The sequence below is a fragment of the Hevea brasiliensis genome, chromosome 17 (assembly GCF_030052815.1).
Source record: "Hevea brasiliensis isolate MT/VB/25A 57/8 chromosome 17, ASM3005281v1, whole genome shotgun sequence".
Taxonomy (NCBI): Eukaryota; Viridiplantae; Streptophyta; class Magnoliopsida; order Malpighiales; family Euphorbiaceae; genus Hevea; species Hevea brasiliensis.
Window position 1 is genome coordinate 57,517,073 of NC_079509.1, and position 22,928 is coordinate 57,540,000.

At 24.3% G+C, this 22,928-nt stretch overlaps 2 protein-coding genes across 2 annotated transcripts; both read left to right on the forward strand.

Annotated features, from left to right (window-relative positions):
- Window positions 1–13,583: 13,583 nt before the first annotated feature.
- On the forward strand, window positions 13,584–16,360 carry LOC131175320 (protein SODIUM POTASSIUM ROOT DEFECTIVE 3-like). Its single transcript, XM_058139054.1, has 3 exons — window positions 13,584–13,940; window positions 15,156–15,231; window positions 16,239–16,360. The coding sequence occupies exons 1-3, from the start codon at window positions 13,584–13,586 to the stop codon at window positions 16,358–16,360; spliced, it is 555 nt and encodes a 184-aa protein (XP_057995037.1).
- Window positions 16,361–19,897: 3,537 nt separating this feature from the next.
- LOC110639737 (F-box/kelch-repeat protein At1g22040) lies at window positions 19,898–22,299 on the forward strand. The gene is made up of 2 exons (XM_021790814.2): window positions 19,898–20,032; window positions 20,663–22,299. The coding sequence occupies exon 2, from the start codon at window positions 20,736–20,738 to the stop codon at window positions 22,170–22,172; it is 1,437 nt and encodes a 478-aa protein (XP_021646506.1). The 5' UTR covers window positions 19,898–20,032; window positions 20,663–20,735; the 3' UTR covers window positions 22,173–22,299.
- Window positions 22,300–22,928: the final 629 nt, after the last annotated feature.

Consider the following 22,928-nt stretch of genomic DNA (forward strand, 5'->3'; position numbering starts at 1 on the left):
AACCTGGCTCTGATACTAATTGTCACGGCTCGGCCCACTAGCTAGTATTGTCCACTTTGGCCCAACCCATACTAGGCCTCACGGATTTATCCCTTGAGCTTTTACACCTAAAAGCGATCTAACCAGTGTTCCAAGACCACCTAATTTAAGTCCAGGATCTCTCCCGTGCTTTACCGATGTGGGATTTGCCTAAGGGACCTTTCTCCCCCCCCTTTTGGGACTCAGCGTCCTCGCTGAGGTTTGCCCCACCATCGCCCAAGAGGCCACGCGGAATACTCTGAAACCAACTTTGTCATGACCCAAAATTCTGAATCGTGACCGACGCATAATTTAAGTATTCTTAAATCATGCAAGCCTTATCAGAGTATCTTGAATGAATATATTGTCACTTACTAATCCAAAAAAATAGACAAAATCTAAATAAACAAAATACTGAATAAACATCATAAAATATTCCACAAGTAAACTGTGGAGTCTCTACAGATTTCAAATAAAAACTCAAACTGTTTAATAAACTAAACTAATTATTAGCCAGAGGAAACATGAATTCGGGTATACCATGAGAACAAATCAAAGATTGTTCCTCTCCAAAAGATGGACTGAATATTTAGATCAGCTGCAGAATTCTACTGATCTGAAACAGATAACAAACAGAGAAAACGTGGTTTGAGCTAAATGCTCAGTGAATGATAATTATAGCACACAATGGAATAGAAACAGTCAAACGCTTGATTAATTTCACAATAAATTTTCTATTCAATAAAATCATACTCATGCTGTCAAAATCATTAATAAAATAATTTCATAAAACATATATAAAAGAAATTCATTCAATAAAAATTTTATAGTACAGTGCACCAAGGTGATGATACCCCACATCACCAAAGGCCAGATGGTAAGCGCGCTACTAGATATTAGATACCTTCCTTTTCCTTTACAGATATCAATGCATATGATACTAATGCAAACCATAAACTGCAATGATGCATGACTCGACAATGCAAGCTAATACCGTGATAGTCCACACGATGGGGCCAAATAACAGAAATAGATACTGGGCACATGTACCAATTCAAAACAGAAAATCAATTTGTTCAAATCAATTAAAATCAACAAGAAATTTCAGATAGCAAATAATAGCTGATAATGCAATTCTAATAGTTTATTTCAATAATTTCAAAGAGTCAATAAGATCAAATCAATCTCAAATAAATTCAGTGTAACACATCAATAAATTTTATAGTCAAATATTAATCAATATAAAGACACTAAAGGTCTGTTTCCGAAATTCTAATGGCTCTAATGCAGAGATAATTGACAAAATCAATTATTTAATCAAAATCGAAAAAAAAAATCAATAATAAAATAAAACACTAGAAAATTACATGTAAAATAATTATTAAAATATTAATTTAAAATTTCATTTAATAACAAATTTAATGCTGAGAAATTTTAAAAGGGACTAAAATAGTGCCATGTACTATAACTACCACTCACCTGGAACCTCCAAGACAATAGTTATTTTTAATGGAAGAGAGACAATTCCAACTGACTGATTGAATATTCAAATCTCCTACACATCTAAAATATTAAATAATAATAAAATAATATATATATATATATATTTCCGGTGGGGATGTGATGAATGGGACGGATGAATGGGATGAATGGGACGACGTGATGAATGGGATGAATAGGACACAGAGCCAATTCTTTATATATATATATATATATATATATATATATATATATATATATATATATATATATATATATATATATATATATATGATGAATGGGATATATTTCTAATGCAGAGATAATTGACAAAATCAATTATTTAATCAAAATCGAAAAAAAAAATCAATAATAAAATAAAACACTAGAAAATTACATGTAAAATAATTATTAAAATATTAATTTAAAATTTCATTTAATAACAAATTTAATGCTGAGAAATTTTAAAAGGGACTAAAATAGTGCCATGTACTATAACTACCACTCACCTGGAACCTCCAAGACAATAGTTATTTTTAATGGAAGAGAGACAATTTCAACTGACTGATTGAATATTCAAATCTCCTACACATCTAAAATATTAAATAATAATAAAATAATATATATATATATATATTTCCGGTGGGGATGTGATGAATGGGACGGATGAATGGGATGAATGGGACGACGTGATGAATGGGATGAATAGGACACAGAGCCAATTCTTTATATATATATATATATATATATATATATATATATATATATATATATATATAATGGGACGACGTGATGAATGGGATGAATTCTTTTGTGTGTATATATATATAATTCATCCCATTCATCACGTCGTCCCATTATATATATATATATATATATATATATATATATATATGATGAATGGGATATATTTCCGGTGGGGACGTGATGAATGGGACGGATGAATGGGATGAATGGGACGACGTGATGAATGGGATGAATGAGACGCAGAGCATTAAGGGACGTAGAGCCAATTCTTTTGTGTATATATATATATATATATAGTTAATAACAATTAATTATTGTCCAACAGTAATTATGATCAATCCAATTTAATACCAATGATCAAAGAAAAAAATGAATTTATAGAGTAGTTGTAACAGATCAAGGAAAGAAAATAAAATCAGATTTACCCATTATTGAACAAAGAACGAGAATTTTTACTTTGAAAATAGAATTCAAGGTGATGAATAGAGAAGTAAGAATTTATGAATTCTCTGCGCACATCAGATTATAAATCGTAAATTTTATATATTTATATATATACATATATAACAATAAATAAACGATGATGAAAATACCTGTTGAGAGTATTTAATAGAAAAAGAAGGTGACAAATAGGTTTTGAGAGTAAAGTTTAGCAGAAGAGATGATTAGGGTATATATATTTCAAGAGTTCTATTAGGTGTAGAATGGGATAAGAGTTATTATTGAATTTGGTTGTTCAGATTATAGATGTATATTTAATTTTAAAAATAATATATATATAAGAATAATTAAACAAGCTATCCAATAAAATATTTTTTATTTTATTTTATTATTTTTTAGATAAATATTTTAAATTATTATTAAATAATTAAAATAAATAAATAATTAAATAGATAAATGTTGAGTTTCCACATTACCTAAATACAAAGGTTTATTTTTTATGAATAAAAAAATCTTAAAATTTTTATATTTAAAATGATATTATTTTATATATTATAATTTTTCTCATTCATACATAATTTTAAATGGGGACAAGTCTCCAAGCACATGTATACAAATTATTAGAATTTTTTTTTTTTAATGGAAGACTTGATTTCAACTTTTAATAATATGTAGTTTGCTTTGATTACTCTAAAGATTAGATATCTAAAATTATAAATAAAATCCAAGTTTGTATGTACCCTTTTACATTTTTTTATTTAATTAAAGAAAAAAAAAAGTATATCAAATAGTTTTCCCACATATATAATTTATTTTAGTTTACTGGTTTGAAAAACATTTCAATTATGTCATTTTTTTAATTTTATTAATTTAATTTGTAAATTATATATTATTAATATATAATATATAATTTGATTTGCACAAGCGACAAAGCAACTGGTCAAAAAGAGGCGAGATGTAAACAATGGTTTCGAAACTTGGATCGGCCCATAGGTTCAACTAGAAAACTCAGAAATTTAGCTGATGGGCAGCTTGAATCATCCTTAAAAATAGGAAAGGAAAAAATTATTATTTAGTTCTTATATTTTAATAAAATTAATTATTTAATTTTTATATTTTAAAAAATATATTATTTAATTATATATTTTTTTAATTAAGTTATTTAATTTTTTTATTAAATTTTTTATTTATCAATATTAGTTAAAATTATTATTTGATCCTAAAGAGTTTAGCGAAATTAATTAATTGATTTTCATATTTTAAAAAATATTATTATTTAGTCCTCTATTTTAGTGAAACTATAGTATTTGAAAAAGATATTATTATTTAATTTTTTATTTTAATAAAATTAATTATTTGGTCCTTATATTTTAAAAAATTTATTCTTATATGAAAAATATAAATTTTGTTGCGTGAAGAAGAAATTTGAATTTACATTTTTTTTAAAAAATTATTCAAAGAATTTACACTTTTTTAAAAAAATTATTCAAGTATAATTTCATTCAATTTCCTACGTATCATTTTTGGGTTTTCTTTATTAGAAATTAATTTTTTTTAATTATTACTTTGATTACTCGAAAATCTAAATTAATTATTACTTGGTCAAATATTGTTTTCCAATAAAAAAAAAATAATATACCCAAGGAATTAAAATAAAATACTTGAATAATTAAAAAATAAATAAATTCAGATTTAATCTCTATACAATAAAATTTTTTATTCTTCATCTAGGAATATATTTTTTAAACTATGAGGACCAATTAATTAGTTTCACTTAAATAGAAGGGCTAAATAATAGTATTTTTCAAAATATAAGGATCAACTAATTAATTTCATTATTAAAGAGATTAAATAGTAGTTTAACTGGACTAAAATTTGTTGATTAACGAAAAAATTGACGGAGAGACTTTAGTTTAACAGAAGTAAAATATAAAAATTAAATAGTATATTTTTTAAAATACATAACTAAGTAACTAGTTTCATTGAAATGCAGAATTAAATAGTATTTTTCCAATGAAAAAAAAAAAACTATCAAAATCTCTGAAACTTGATCAAATCCAATTGAATTGACCCAGTTGACCTAATTTTGTATCACACTGGCCAACCAGATTTTTTTTTTTTCACCTTTGTTACAAAATAGCGTCATTTTGTATTAGTAATAATTAACCATCATTTATATGGGTAAAATATCTAAAATGATAATATTTTATGTTTTTTAATATAAATATTATCCACTTCTACAAAAGATATCTCTCATAAATAATGTAAATTTATGATGATATTGTTCAGTGAAAATTAAGTAATATTAATTAAATTTTAAAAGTAAATTAGATAAATTAATTAAAGTAAGAATATTTTATAATATATATATATATATATATATATATTAACTTTAGACTATATATTATGTAAATCGAGAAGAACTACAATAACATAATTGAAGAATATTTTGTTTTCCGTAATAATATTTGTAATTCTATTTTTAAGGAAATTAAAAATGACTTTTTATTTTTTATTTCACTAAATTATTTTTTAGACTTATTAAATTAATTTTATTTATTACTATAAATAAAATTATTGCAAATTTTAGAAATGATAAGCGTTCTTAAGAATAATTATTAATGTGCATTGTTCTATTTGTGGTTGTGTTGAGAATGATCTTCATGTCTTCTTATAATATCTTCTTGCTAATAATTGTTGGAGGTATTTTGGGTTGGATTTAGGTATCGCCTCTTTCTCTTGTTTTATTGATTTGTTGGTTATCTTTAGCGGGTTGTTGATGGTAGTACCATGGAGAAGATTTGTTCTACATTGTGGAGCATGTGGAACCGTCGAAATATAATGGTTTGGCAAGGTAAGTCTTGGGTAGCAAGTGACATTGTGTTGGGTGGGCTGCGGTTGCCGGAAGAATGGCAGTTAGCTCGTGCTACTACGAGTGCCTCTCCTGGTCCAGTGCTTGCACAACATGCAGTGTGGAGTAAGCCTTTGGTGGGATGTTTCAAGTTGTAGGGATTCATAGCAAGGATTATTGCACTTCTTATGCTGTTGTTTTGCGTGATTCAAATGGTTCCTTCATATCAGGTTTTAATAGGATTCCAAGATATTATTTTCTTACCAAGTTTATTTGAAACTCTTGCTCTTAGAGAAGCTCTTTTTTAGTTGAAAAATAGCAATATTGGTAATGTCGATATTGAGATGAATGCTAAAATTGTGGTGGATGCTATTCATTCTATTCAGGATGATTGGTCTGAGTTCGAACAAATAATTTGTAATTGTAAACAACTCTTATCTTAAGGGTCTGATTGGACCTTGACTTAGATTAGGCTTTAAATTAATGTAACAGTTCATTTTTTGACTAGGGTAATTACATTTCATACTAGTCCCACTTTTTTGTATGAGCCTCTGAGCTCTTTATATAATATTCTTTTGTTTAATTTTCTTTCAGGTTTTTTCACTTAACATTTGGGGATTCTAAGTTGAGTGTACTGGGAAGACCTGTTGGCATGAATTTAATTTAAACCTAATATATTAAGTTTTTCCTGAATTTTATAAATAAAATTATAATTTTTAAAAAAATATTTTAATATTATTGAATTAAAATTTATTAATTTAAAAGTGTTTATTTGTGTTAAATGATAAATATATATATAAAAAAATAGTGTATGAATTTTTTTTTTTAGAAATATATCCATAAGGATAAGATTATCAATAATATGATCACTGCAAATATAAATTAAGAGTATACAGATAAAAAGTTGATCACAATTATTTATACTAATTTTTTTTTTTTTTGCAATTTTTTCATTAAAAAATATAATGAAGAAATGTAGATTCATAAATACAGCATGTGATAAAAGTTTTAGATATTGAAATAAATTTAACATATAAATAATTTTAAAAAAATATAAATACAACTTACTTCCGTCTTATTTATCAAACAGATAAAAAGTCCTGTCACAGAAATTAAATAAATTTTTTTATAGTTATATTTTTTAAATTATTTTTCATATATCAAAATTAAAATTTTTCCTTTAAATAATTTTAAAAATGTACTTTTTTTTTAAAATGATTAAGTTTGATTAGAATTCAAATTAAGAGATCTTATAATCTTAAAAATACTTTGTATTACTGAATTAAAACTCATTGGTATGAAAGTTTGCTCTTTCACATCCACTTGGCACATGCATATATACCTTATTCATATCTTTTCATTGAAGTTGTCTATGATAACAAGAAAGAAAATAAAATAAAATAAATAGAAAATGACATACTACCAATGCATATATAATATGTTTCTTGTGGGGTGCCAAATTATATATATATATATATATATATATATATATATATATATATATATATATATATATATATATATATATATATATATATATATATATATATATGGAGGGATGTTTTCTGTATATAAATATATGAATTTTATTTATTATAAATAAAAAAATTTATATATATATATATATATATATATATATATATATATGGAGAGATGTTTTCTGTATATAAATATATGAATTTTATTTATTATAAATAAAAAAATTTAAAATTTTTATATCTGAAAAATATTATTTTTAATACTCTTGTTGTATATTATAAATTTCCTAATATTTGAGGGTTATAATGAGTTTCCTTCCTTATGCATAGTTTTAAATGGGACATATATGAAGGGATGTTTTCTGTATATAAATATATGAATTTTATTTATTATAAATAAAAAATTTTAAATTTTTTATATCTAAAAAATATTATTTTTAATACTCTTGTTGTATATTATAATTTTCCTAATATGTGAGGGTTATAATGAGTTTCCTTCCTTATGCATAGTTTTAAATGGGACATATATGAAGGGATGTTTTCTGTATATAAATATATGAATTTTATTTATTATAAATAAAAAATTTTAAATTTTTTATATCTAAAAAATATTATTTTTAATACTCTTGTTGTATATTATAATTTTCCTAATATGTGAGGGTTATAATGAGTTTCCTTCCTTATGCATAGTTTTAAATGGGACATATATGAAGGGATGTTTTCTGTATATAAATATATGAATTTTATTTATTATAAATAAAAAATTTTAAATTTTTTATATCTAAAAAATATTATTTTTAATACTCTTGTTGTATATTATAATTTTCCTAATATGTGAGGGTTATAATGAGTTTCCTTCCTTATGCATAGTTTTAAATGGGACATATATGAAGGGATGTTTTCTGTATATAAATATATGAATTTTATTTATTATAAATAAAAAATTTTAAATTTTTTATATCTAAAAAATATTATTTTTAATACTCTTGTTGTATATTATAATTTTCCTAATATGTGAGGGTTATAATGAGTTTCCTTCCTTATGCATAGTTTTAAATGGGACATATATGAAGGGATGTTTTCGTATATAAATATATGAATTTTATTTATTATAAATAAAAAATTTTAAAATTTTTATATCTAAAAAATATTATTTTTAATACTCTTGTTGTATATTATAATTTTCCTAATATGTGAGGGTTATAATGAGTTTCCTTCCTTATGCATAGTTTTAAATGGAACATATATGAAGGGATGTTTTCTGTATATAAATATATGAATTTTATTTATTATAAATAAAAAATTTTAAATTTTTTATATCTAAAAAATATTATTTTTAATACTCTTGTTGTATATTATAATTTTCCTAATATGTGAGGGTTATAATGAGTTTCCTTCCTTATGCATAGTTTTAAATGGGACATATATGAAGGGATGTTTTCTGTATATAAATATATGAATTTTATTTATTATAAATAAAAAATTTTAAATTTTTTATATCTAAAAAATATTATTTTTAATACTCTTGTTGTATATTATAATTTTCCTAGTATGTGAGGGTTATAATGAGTTTCCTTCCTTATGCATAGTTTTAAATGGGACATATACGAAGGGATGTTTTCTGTATATAAATATATGAATTTTATTTATTATAAATAAAAAATTTTAAAATTTTTATATCTAAAAAATATTATTTTTAATACTCTTGTTGTATATTATAATTTTCCTAATATGTGAGGGTTATAATGAGTTTCCTTCCTTATGCATAGTTTTAAATGGGACATATACGAAGGGATGTTTTCTGTATATAAATATATGAATTTTATTTATTATAAATAAAAAAATTTAAATTTTTTATATCTAAAAAATATTATTTTTAATACTCTTGTTGTATATTATAATTTTCCTAATATGTGAGGGTTATAATGAGTTTCCTTATGCATAGTTTTAAATGGGACAAGTCTCCAACACATGTATAGAAATAATTAGATTTTTTTTTTCAAATGGAAGACTTGGTGTCAACTTTTAATAATATGTAGTTTGATTAGTATAAAGATTAGAAATAAATCTCTGTTTATTTTACAGAAAATAATTTATATATAATTTTTTTTAAATTCTTTTTAAAAAATGATTTTTTATTATATGATTACAATGTCAATATAATAGTGCGTATTTATGTTATATATATTTTTTCATATTTTATTAAAATTGAAAAAGTTTAGAAAATATTTTTTTAAAAGAAAAAGTCATTTTTCTTAAGAATGACTTAGTTTTTCTTTTAATTATGAAAATATTTTTTATTAATTTATTTTTTTAAGTGTCTCAAATGTTAAAAAAATATGAAAATATTTTTTAAAAAAGCTTAAAATTATAAATAAAATCCAAGTTTTTGTATATACCTTTTATATTTTTTTATTTAATTATATAATTTATTTTAGTTTAATGGTTTGAACAATATTTCAATTATGTAATGTATCTTTTAATTTTATTAATTTAATTTATTATTAATAGATAATATATAATTTGATTTGCATAAGCCACCAGTTGCTTTCAGTTGCTTAAGCGACCAAAGCAACTGGTCAAAAAAGAGGCAAGATGTAAACCATGGCTTCAAAACTTGGATATAGCCCATCGGTTCAACTAGAAAACTCGGAAATTGAGTTGATGAGCAGCTTGAATTATCATTAAGCCTCTGTTTAACCTCTCTTTGGCATGATGAAATTCAAAATGCAGAATTTATTTATAAATAAAATTTATTTGCAAATGAATTTTCATATTTGATATGTTGAAACTTAAAAATACATTTAAATTAAATTTTATAAAATTATGTTTAAAATAAATACAAAATTAAAAATTTATTTACATTTATTTCTCAAAATATCCTTAACATTTTAATTTTATAAAATAAATAATAAATTCAGAATTATATTTATTTTACATAACATAATAATTTTGTATTTGTGTTTTTTTATAAATATATATATAATATATTTATCATTATGTAAAATAAATAATTTAGAATGACAAAATTTTATGAAAATGAGTGATATGGGACGTGATATGAAAATGATAAATAAATGTGAAAAATGGATTTTATGAGGGAATAGAAATAAAATGTGAAAGTATGGGTAACTTTATGAAAAAAAAAAATTGTGATAAATTTTATTAAATTCATTTAAAATTTTCACATATTTTGATGAAATTTATGATAATTATGTTTAATTTTATGGAATTCAAATTATAAAATATTTTAAATTTAAAAATAAATTTCACAAAATTTTATAAAATTTATTCATTTCAAACGGAAATAAAAAAATTATAAAATACTATCTAAATCTGTAAAACTTGATCAAATCCAATTGAATCGACCTGGTTGACCTAATTAAATGTCAATCAAATTTTGTTTTATTTTTATCAATTTTTGTACAGAATAGTGCCTTAGTAATATTTGACAATCATTTATATTATATAATAAAAAATATAAAATGATAATATTTTATGTTTTTTAATTTCATGAACAGGTAGTAATATCTACTTCTTTAAAAAGATAACTCTGATTTTTTATTACACTTAAAAAAAAAAAGAATTAGCAACCGACCGAATCTATTGCTAATCCATTAAAATCGGTTGCTAATAGATTTAGCAATCAATTCAGTCGATTACAATAAGTCTGATTATAAATAGCAACCGATAACTAAATTTGTTGCTAAATTAATTAAACTTAAAAAAATAAAATTTTGATAAAAAAAACTATCTATTGCAAGTAGCAATCAAAACATAAAATTTTTGTATTTTGCAACCATTTTATAAATCGGTTGCTATTTGTAACTAATTTAGCAACCGAAAAGTCGGTTACTAATTTTAAAAAATTATAAAAAATAAATTTTCAAATAAAAAATAAATAAATAATTTTTTCAAAAATTACAAAAATAATAAATGATTAATGAAAATTAGTATTAAAATTAATATAAAATATTATAAAAAATTACTAATACTAACTATTATAAAAAATATTAACAAAAAATTAAATATAAAAATATATTTATAAGACAAATTATCAAAAAAATTACCATATATGTATATATTATGACATAAAATTACTAAAAATTAATGTTACAAATAATTTACTAACAAAAAATGTATTTGTACAAAAAATTTTTATTTTATGCAAAAGAAAAATAAATTAAATAAAAAGATGAGAAAGAAAAGAAGATAAAGAAGAACAAATATGAGAAAGAAAAAGATGATGAAAAAAATAGATGAGAAAGAAAAAGAAGATGAAGAAAAAAATATATGAGAAAGAAAAAGATGAAAAAAAATAAATGAGAAAAAATTGATGAATAAAATAGATGAGAAAGAAAAACAATAATGAAGAAAATATGTTAGAAAATAAAAGATTGTAAATAAAAAAGATGAGAATGAAAAAGAAAATAAAGAAAATGAGAGAAAATGTAAGAAAGAAAGAAAAAATAAGTAGCAGAAAAGAAAATGAGTAGTAGTTTATGTAAGTTAATTAACAATCAATTATCGGTTGCTAATTTCTTTTTAAAATTGAGTGAAAAATTTTGGAGAAAAAATTTTATAACCGATTCACAATTGATTACAAAATCGATTGTTTATAGCAATCAATTTCAATTAGTTACAAAAATCAGTTGTTATTAGCAATTGATTTGCCAATCGGTTGCAAATTAAAAAAAAAAATGATCGAAAATTTTTTTGGGAAAAAATGGTTGCTACTAGCAATCAATTTATAAATCAGTTGCAAATCAAAAAAAGAAAATAAAAAAAATTATGTGGAAATTTTTTGAGGGGAAAATTGTTGCAAAATCGATTACAAAAATCAGTTACTATTTACAAAAATCAATTGCTATTAGCAACTGATTCAAATTTCGGTTGCAAATCAGAAAAAGAAAAAAGAAATTAGAAGAGAATTTTCAGGGAAAAAAATTTAGCAATTGATTTTCAGTTGATTGCAAAAAACAGTTACTATTAGCAACTAACAAGGAATCGGTTGCAAATAATAAACGATTTTAGTAACAGATTACTAACCGATTGCTAACTCTGAAGTCAATTAAAATAATTATATAATTTAACAATCGATTCCCTAAATCGATTGTTGTTAGCAATCAATTTTAAAATCGATTGCTATTAGCAACAGATTTTAAAATATGTTACTAATTATATATTTAAATTTTTTTTTAGCATTAATTTAGCAACTAATTATAAATTAGTTCCTATTAACAATCAATTTAGCAACCAATTCTTGAATCTGTTGTTAATTTTTTTAAAATTAATTATTTTACTAAAAAAATTGAAATCATAAATTGATTATAAAATTAATTACTAATGGCAATTGATTTCAGTCCATTGCAGTAGCCGGTTGTAAAATTGATTGTTTTTTACAGTGTTATAAATAAAGTAAATTTATAATTGGTATTTTTAAATAATTAATTTTGAGAAATAAAAGTTCACTAAAAATTAAGGAATATTAATTTAATTTTAATAGTAAATTAGAAAAATTAATTAAAGTAAGAATATTTTATAAAAAATATATTTTTTTTTAACTTTAGACCACATATTATTTAAATCCAAAAGAACTACGATAACATGGTTGAAGAATATTTTGTTTTCTATAATAATATTTGTAATTCTATTTTTAAGTAAATTAAAAAGGACTTTTTATTTTTTTATTTCATTAAATTAGTTTTTAGACTTAATAAATTAATTTTAGTTATTACTATAAATAAAATTATTGCAAATTTTAAAAATGATAAATATTCTTAAGAATAATTTTATTGAAAGATTATTTAGTTTTGTCATTTATTTATTTAATAAATTATTAGTTTCATTTTTATAAATTAAATTAGTCAAATTAAAATTTATAGGAAATGTCAATTCAAGAATTAAAATCTTCAGTGCTTTTAGCTGTGCTTCTGATTATGAGAGAAGATAACAAAGAAATAAGCTGTTAATATCTCTGTAAACTCATTCAGCAGTTAGAAATCTTTTTTTTTTCCCTAACTTCTTAATCATTAACTTAGCATATTTGATGAATATAATTTTTAAATTAACATATTTAATGAATACAATTTTTAAATTAATTATTTAAAAATTAACAGTTAATAATTAAAAAATTATAGGTTTATAGTTGAAATTAAAATAAATAATTATCGACTATCAACTTTTAATTAATCCTAGCATCCTATCATCATTGGCCATTAATTATTAATATGTTAATCACTAATTACAATGGTGAAGTTTTTTTTTAAGGATAGTGAAGTCTTGAATTTTTTTTTTTTTTTTATTATAGAGAAATTAAAAGGGCAAAGACTCAAACCTGAAATCTGTCAGGCAAGCAGGACTAGGCAATATAGATCAAAATGCCACTGCAACCAGCCAGCCAGCCAGTCACTTTGTTTGTTAGCTCAGTTATAAATATATATAGCATGCAGCCTTTCTAATTTCCTCTCCTACCTACAGAGATCTCCATCCTAACCTTCCATTTTAATCTTCAATTCTAGCCTTAACCTTCTCCAAGACACCATATCAAACACCTAGTGTTTTTAGCCATGACCACCAAGAAATCAAGCAGGAAGATGAGGGGCTTCATGTGCCAATCTACTGCAGTGTGCAGAGTGAGTGATCCTTGCTCAGTTATCGTGCCCAGAAGGCCTCAGAGAACCCTTCAGCAGCTGCTTGATAATTCTTCTTCAACATCAAGAATGTTGAAGAAGAGTACTAATAATCAAGCTGTTAAGTACACTAGACTCGTTGAATCTCCAATAAGGTTTCTTCCGCCAGCTACTAACAGATCAGTTCTTGTTCCTTCCATGAAGAAACAAGATATTAATATTGAAAACAACCAAGAAAATAGACCAAAACCTATCCTGCTGCCGAAGCCAGCTTCATCTGATCAAGTTTTCCAGGTTTGATTCTATATATACAACTGTTCTATTGGTATCACGCAAATTAATTAGACTATTGATTAATCAGTTAATAATCTCAAGGATTACCCTGGTTTGCAATTTGTTAGTCAGGATTTGAAATCTATAATCATATTGTAAGAAAAATCTTATCTGTACTCTGGTCTATAATTTGATTCATACATTGATCAGTAGAAAATTAATATAGATAAAAATAACTCTAAATTATATAAAAAAAATACATAAATCTTTTAAATTATGTTTCGTAGGTCGTAATGTAATATAAAATACTATAATTAAATTTTTTCTATTAAATTTCAACACAAAAATTAATTTTATTACATTATGGAATCAGTTGTTGGACAATATTTTCCAAAATTAATAATAAAGAAATAAATTAAATAATGGAGAAATAAATTAAAAAATGAATATAAATTAATGTATGTTTCATGATGATTTCTCCTTAGCAATTAGGGAATAAGAATGCTTTGGACACATTCCAACCAGCATGTCTTGCCAATTATATGGTGCCAAATCTATCTTTTATATTGGGAATCAACCCACAAGATCATGCTTCTTTCTTTTGTCATATATGGCTCAAAAAGTTAATTTTATAATATTAATTCCAATTGAGTCTGCTTATTTATCACATAAAGAACTAGTTATATTTTATAATTTCTCTTTTAATATTTTGAAAATTTTATTATTTAATTATTTTATTTTAATAAAATTAATTATTTAAAATCAACTCATAATTATAAAGTTTTTGAGATAGATAATTATAAAATTATAAAATTAAATCAAAACTCTCTGATGTTTTAACTAGGTGATTTTAAATAATTAGGGTATTTACTTTACAGAAAATAATTTGTACATAAAAAATATAAAAATATTTTTTATTAAAATATTTTTGTTATTTAGTTATAATATTAAATTAATGGTATGTTGTTATTTCATAAATGTATAAATATTTTTATTTTTTAATAAGATTATCAAAGTTTAAAAAATTAAAAAATAATTTTTTATTTTGAAAAAAAAAATTATTTTTTTTTAAAATGACTTAATTTTTCCTTTAATTAGAAAAAAATTTTTCTTTAATTAATTTTTTTAAAAGCTCCAAATGCTAAAAAATTTAAAAAATATTTTTTAGAAAAATATTTATAGTAAAACAAATAGAGTCTCAATAATATATACATCTTTAATGTATTTTGGTTGCAGGTGGTTGTAATGAGAGTTTCTCTTCATTGCCAAGGTTGTGCTGGTAAAGTAAAGAAACATCTATCTAAAATGGAAGGTGAGTTCATTATCTATCTTTATATATAGATTCTTAAGTAGATATAATTTATTATATTATTTATAAATTAAGGTTTATTTATTTTATGAAAAATAATGTATATATAAAAAAATTTTTTAAAAAATAAAAATATTTTTTTATTATTTAATTATAATATTAAATTAATAGTATGCGTTTATATTATTTATATATAAATATTTTCACATTATATTTTGAAAAGGAAAAGCCTTTTTTTTAAATAACTTAATTTTCTTTTTAATTAATAAAATATTTTTCATTGATCCATTTTCTTAATTTATTGAATACCTCAAAGGATAGAAAATATAAAAAATATTTAAAAAAAAAACAAAGTCTAAATCAATCAAATTATTTTATATCATTCATATTTATTTATAATCGTATAAATATAGAAAAATAATTAAAAATTAAATAATACGTTTATTTATAATTATATTATTATAAAATAATTTTAGTGAATTATTCTATGAATGATGTGATAGACATTGAATTTAATTAAAAATTTACCCTAGTTTTGTTTACAGAATTAGGTGAAATGGAGTTCAAATAACATCATTTGGCAAAACAGATTCTAACTCGAAATCTCAAAACCACGAATCATTGGGTTAAAATTTATTAATTATCTTATTTTATTATTTGATATATTAGATAGAAATTATTAAAATTAATTTTAAATTAAATTTAATACATTTTAATTATAAAAATTTTAAAACCATTACTTTTTAAAATTAATTTTTCTAATTAAATTGTCTTGTTTGACATAGAGATTTTGATTTCAAAAAATATATTTTTTTAAATTACAAGAATAATTTGGATAATTTATTTTATTATTCTTGAGTTTTTATAATTAAAATATGTTAAATTTAAATCAATATTTAATATTGAGAATAATTTTTTATGTGTGGTTGGATCATCCCATATGATGAAAAAAAAAAAAAAAGAAATTGATATTATGTTTAATAATTAACATTTAATTATGTGATGTTTAGGAGCAACATCATTCAGCATAGATGAAGAGACAAAGAGGGTAACAGTGATGGGTCATATATCACCTGTGAGAGTCCTTGAGAGCATTTCAAAGGTGAAACCAGCTGAGTTTTGGCCTTCCTAGCTTGTGCTATATGTGTACTTTTTGTGTGGGAGATATGCTATTTCTCTTTTTTCTATTAATTTTCTTGTTAACAAACACTATAATTTTATTAATTAAGGATAATATTATTAAATTTTCTTAATTAAAAGATTTTGTTTTGAAATTAAGGGAAAAAAAAATTAAGCAATGCCAAATTGATAGTTTGATTGATTTTTTTTTTTACCTTTAAGGCATAGAAAGTGAGAAAGTTTTAAGTTCGAGTCTCTTCATCTATTTATTCTAATTCTATTGTTCACATTCACATATCAGGTCTGTTCGACAATATTAGTTATTCTAATAGTTGTTAGCCATTCTAATAGCTGTCAGGTATTTTACTAGCGGTTAGCTATTAAATATTAATCGTTGATGGCTAATTGTTAAATATAAAAATAATGGCATCATTTTTTTACTATAGTAAAAAATCTTCCTTAACTTCTAAAAGTTAGAGGAATAACATTTGATGAATCACTCTCTTAATTTCTAAATATTAATATAAATACTATATCACTAAGCAATATAAATAAAATAAGTATTATTTTAACTATGGTCAAAACACTAAATATAACTTTAAAAGTTATTACCGAACAGAAACTACTTTAACTATTCGATGCCTGTGTGTTTTTGGAAGAATGCTATGCTTTGTTGCTGTGAGGGGTTTTTTCACCAGCAGATTATATTAGTTTAAGTTGAATGTAAGGGCTGAACCTGGGTTAGCCTCTGTTGATTTTTCCCCCTTACTTTCTCTTACATTTTTTTTTTCATTATTTTTCAATCTCACTTTAATACTATTATCACAATTGAGTTCACATAGATTATTAATCTAATAATTGGGAGTCCTAACTATATGCTTCAAAACTCAATTTCAAGATATATATATATATATATATATATATATATATATATATATATATATATATATATATATATATATATATATATATAGCTCTAACTGAGATTCAAACTCGAGACTTTATAGCCTTGCAGACAAGTTCAATGTCATTGAACTATAACTCATTCATAATTCTAAGATATTATTAGTAATTAGGATAAATTTCAATAGCTATCCCGAAACTTTAAGAGTTGTAACAAAGCTATCTCTAAATTTAAAAATTAATATAAAACCCTTGAACTTTAAAATTTGTTCAATAGAACACTTTTTACTCCTAATAGCTTGTTTACACAATCCGAAATGATGGTGAAATAAACGATTCTCTCTTCTTTATGTGATAGTGGCAAAACTGATTATGATTTTCTTCACAGATCAATCATGAAAGAATCTCAACCGTACGGAACAATGAAGCGCTAGATGTATAGCAGCTGATTAGAGGGATTTTACCTCTGAAAAAATCAATAATTGTCTACATTATTACTACTCTGAATTATCCATTTTAATGTGTTACTTATAAATCGGCTATTGAAGGTTAAAAGGATTTTATAGTACAAAATTTCAAAGTTCATGAAGATTTATGTTACATTTTTAAATTCAGTGATATTTTAATTATGATCCATAAATTTAGGAATAACTCTTGAAATTTATCCCTAATAATTCCTTAAGATGTAGATCAAAAAAAAAATTCCTTTTCAATATAGGACTAGAATTTTACACAATCAAATCTCAAATTTCATAGCTCCATTCATTTTAGTGAAATTAATCTCATCTTTACAAAATTCAGTCGATTTAGTTTGAAATCTAAACAAATTGAATAAATTGAAATGTTGAAGGAGGAAATCAAATTAAAATAAACTTGCATTTTAGTTGTGTTCTCTTTAGCATGCCAAGATTAGGAAGCTATTGATATCTCATGCTGGTTTGAAATAGGAGTGGGCACTCCTCTCCTATTGAGTTAACTTTTGGGGTAAGTTAGGCCAACCCATTTTTTAAAAATAGTAAGTTAGGCCAATCAATATTAGGTATCTCATAAGTATTTCATGTTTAGGTGATCGATCTTAAATATGAGGAGGATGTATTAATATCCTAAATTAGTGTGTAATAGGGATAATGTCTTCGATAAAATCTTGAGCACTCCTCTTCTTTAAGCTAGTTTTTGAAGATGAGTTGGATGAGGATGAATACCATTCATTAATTGGTTTAAATTGAAAAATTAAATTAAACAAGAAAATATTTATTTTTTATTTTAAAATTTATAAATAAAAGTTGGATTGATGAAGACAATTAATGGCGAGTAATTAAAGATGAGCATCGGTCTAAAATCGGTTCAATTAGGTTAAATTTAAAATAAAAACTGAATAAATCAAAATTTATAGCATACTAAATTAAATTGAATCAAATTGGAGAAAATCAAACCGAATTAATTTAATTTCATTTGATTTGATTTGATTCAATTTATTAGTTTGGGTTTAATTTTATTTTTTTTTACTTATTTTGAATTAATTTCGAACCTAATTTTAATTTGTTTAATTTTAATTTTAGGCCTAATAATAACAATTACTAAAAAAAACTATTTAACTTTATTTTATTTTATTTTTTAAAAAAATTGAACTAAATTTAATAGATTAAATTTTTTAAACTAAATTGATTTATTAGCAATTAAATTAAAATTTTAAATTAAATTTATTCAACTAATTTTTAAATTTAAAATAAATTCCCTTTATGCATGTCCTAAATAATTGAAGATAATTATTTTATAGCCAAAATACAATTAAGGTTATATTATAGAAATGTCAATGCAACTCAAGAGTCTATAATTAATAATAAGTAGCCTCCCTGACAAGTCTTCCTTTTCTAATATAAAAAGAATCTTTTTTAAATTTCTTTATTATCAATGACTTGGATCTGCCCTCAAAATCACAATTTTAAAAATAATTTTAATATTATTGGATTTAAATTTTAAAAATTCATTGATTAATTTATTCTTAATATAATTTAAATTATATTCATCATCCCTTAAATATCCTTAAATTCATAAATTTTTCTTTTTAGAAAAATTAAAACTTTCTACTTTGATTTTATCATAGTTTTAAAGTTAATAATATTGATATAAAAGGAAGCTGATGAATCTTTTTGTGTAGACAGTTTGTATAATTTTAAAAAGATAAAAAATAAATAAAAAATAAAAGAAAAAAAATATGAATACAGAGAAAAAGAAATATGAAGAGAGCAAAATAGAGAATGATAAAAAAATAATTATAAAATTAAAGAATTCATGAAATTAAATTATAAATATTAAATAATTAATTTTATTAAATTATAAAAAATTAAATAATAATATAATTGATATTGATTAATAAAAATTTATGAAAAAAGTTAAACAATTTAACTAAAAGTAAGATTTAACGTGTTAAAAGTTTATTTCGTTAAAATATATAAATTAAATAATTTTTTTATAAAAATATATGAAAATAAAATTTAAATATTAATTATCCCATAAAATTGGGATGAAAATGTAATTTGCGCTAATAATCGCCTTGCGAATGTCGTAGTTGACTGACGTGAGAACAGTGATGTGGCAAGTTGCGTACGCTAAATAAAAATGCTGCCCTAATTTTAAAAATAAATAAATAAATAAATTCGTTATGAGACAAAAGGAAAAATCGATATTAGGTTCATAGGTTGTTAACGCTGCTATGCCTTGGATTGTTCACAAATCTTCTTGTTGTAATAATACAATCTGCTTGTTATCTATGAATTCAGAGGTATTGTTTTCATTTCTTGATTTCTTCTTCCTCTTCTGGTTTTGATCCCTCTATGTGTATAACAGAGAAAGTGTTCCATTGTTATTTTCTTGGGGAAGATTTTCCCTGGAACCAAACAAGAGCTGGGGTTCAGTGAGCTTTTTTTCTAATTTTAAAGTTATGGGTTTGTTTAGGAGTTGTGGATTGTAGTTGAGTTTTGAGCTAATCATTCATTTCCTGGTGTAACTAATTTTAAGATTTTCATTGTTATTTTGCCTTTTCTATATTCATTGAATAATTGAAGCTAGCATGATTAATCAGTTCTTGGGCTTTATTTTGTTTTTGGGTAAAGGGTATTTTTGGTGGAAAAAACAACTTTCCCAATTTATTGCCTTAATTATAGTTGGGATATATATATATTTCTTTTTTTTTTTTTTTTAAGTTGGAGAATTTCTTATGTAGACTTTAGAAAATGCTTTGAATTCCAGGTGAGATTTCTGTTTGTTTACAAAGAAAACTTTCTAAATAGTTTGAATCGGTATCTATGTGCTGTTTCTATGAAGCATTTAGGATATTTTGCGCTTTAGAGAATGTTTTGACTTGGCAAATAGGAAGATACTGAGAGCTTTCCTTCTTGTTTTATAAGCTCAGATGTGAAGTATCCCTGAGTTAGACTTCAAGAAATACAAGCTGGACTTCATCTTTATTGATCTGAAAGTTATCAATGGGCGCTATATTGAGTGTAAATAGTTTGAGGACTGTAGCTAGTGAGGTATATGAAGTATCACAGAGTGAAACTTGCAAGAGACAGAGGTTGTCATTGATTTCTTGCGAGGGGAATGCACGATTGATTCCTAGCCTTCCTGATGAGATATCAATTCAGATACTTGCCAGACTTCCTAGGATTTGTTACATGAAAATGAAATTAGTGTCTCGTGCTTGGAAAGCAGCTATTGTAAGTGCTGAACTGTTCAATGTGAGAAAAGAACTTGGAACAACTGAGGAGTGGCTTTATATATTAATGAAAGTTGAAGATGAAAGGTTTTTGTGGTATGCCTTGGATCCATTGTCCCGAAGATGGCAAAGATTGCCAACAATGCCTGGCGTTTCTTTTGAAGATGAGCCCAAGAAGGGTTTGGCTGCACTTAGAATGTGGAATGTAGTGGGCTCAAGTATCAAAATTGCAGACACAGTAAGAGGTTGGCTTGGAAAGAAGGGTACATTGGACCCATTACCCTTTCATGGCAGTGCGGTTGGGGCTATTGATGGCTGCCTCTATGTGTTAGGGGGACTCTCTAAAGCTTCAGCCATGAGAAATGTGTGGCAGTATAATCCTATTCTAAATGCTTGGAGTGAGATGAATCCAATGTCCATTGGTAGAGCTTTTTGTAAGACAGGCATCTTAAACAACAAGCTTTATGTTGTTGGAGGAGTTACTAAAGGCCGTGGTGGACTGACCTCACTTCAATCTGCAGAAGTGTTTGATCCTCGTACTGGTGTCTGGTCCGAAATTCCAAGCATGCCTTTTTCAAAGGCTCAGGTATTGCCTACTGCTTTTCTGACAGATTTGCTCAAGCCCATTGCAACAGGAATGACATCATACAGAGGAAGGTTATTTGTGGCTCAGAGTTTATATTGCTGGCCTTTTTTTGTTGATGTTGGCGGAGAGGTTTATGATCCGGAGTTGAATTCTTGGGATGAAATGCCAAATGGAATGGGTGAAGGTTGGCCAGTAAAGCAGGCAGGAACAAAACTGAGTGTCACTGTTGAAGGTGAACTGTATGCACTTGAACCATCTAGTTCTCTTGATAGTGCTAGAATTAAGGTATATGATTACCAAAATGATACCTGGAAAGTTTTGCTTGGAGATATTCCTATTAGTGACACTAGTAATTCGGAGTCTTCCTATTTGCTTGCTGGTTTACTTGGAGAGCTTCATGTAATCACTAAAGATGCCAACAACAACATTATAGTTCTACAGGCAGATGTACAAAATCATTTAGCTTCCTCTTCCTCATCATCTTCATCATTTTTATTTGATAACTCCTTCCGCGAGGAGGCTGAGTCTGCAGCAGAATCAGAAATACATTTTTGGAGGATCATTGCATCTAGAAATGCTAGTTCTGCTGATCTGGTTAGTTGTCAGACCCTTGATCTGTAGTTCCAACACTAGTTGTCAGACCCTTTCTGTAATTCAGTGTGCTGATGTATGTGTTATATATAATTTGTTAAGTTCTTACAATTATAAAGAGATAATATTTGAATGGAAAAGAAAATTTATTTTAGTATTTCAAATCTATGATGTGATCCATGATATATAGGCACTTGTAAACATTTCTTGAGTTCTTGTGTGGGTGTGGTTAAACGAATGGATAATTTAATGAAAGGGCATTTGTTTACCCCTCTCTTCTTGCATATCGGTTATCGAGTGAATAGATTTTACTGTTGCCTATTTGAATGATATCTTCTTCGTCATATTTTCTTGATGCTCAATTACGCACCAACACGGATCTTTGCATTGTAATATAATAAGGTTATATTAGCTGCTAATATATGATGCTTGATGTGCATTCTCGAATGGATTTAGTGATGATTTTTAGTTGCCAGTTCCACTAGGTAGAAGATGTTTGATACTCAGGACCAGGATACCAGAGGTAGTTCAAACATTAACAGCTGTGGAGTCACCTCTAAGTTTTCACATTATTGCTAATTTTGTCATCAGGGAAATCCTGGGTTTTGCTAGTAAAGCTTACATACTAACAATTTGTTGATGTGAAGAGATTATTCATATGCATCTCATGCTAGGGTTAGGGTTTGATGTTAAATGAGGCTATCATTTGAGGCATGTAGAACCTATTGCTATCACATAAAACTGACCTCCTTTAAACTTGGAAAACTCATTTTCAAGCCCCTAAAC

Excerpts from the sequence above, each read along its gene's own strand:
- LOC110639737 (XM_021790814.2), top strand. The coding sequence starts at position 20,736 with ATGGGCGCTATATTGAGTGTAAATAGTTTGAGGACTGTAGCTAGTGAG.
- LOC131175320 (XM_058139054.1), top strand. The coding sequence starts at position 13,584 with ATGACCACCAAGAAATCAAGCAGGAAGATGAGGGGCTTCATGTGCCAA. Across the intron at positions 13,941-15,155 it reads CATCTGATCAAGTTTTCCAG|GTGGTTGTAATGAGAGTTTC; the intron begins GTTTGATTCTAT and ends TTTTGGTTGCAG. Across the intron at positions 15,232-16,238 it reads ACATCTATCTAAAATGGAAG|GAGCAACATCATTCAGCATA; the intron begins GTGAGTTCATTA and ends TGTGATGTTTAG.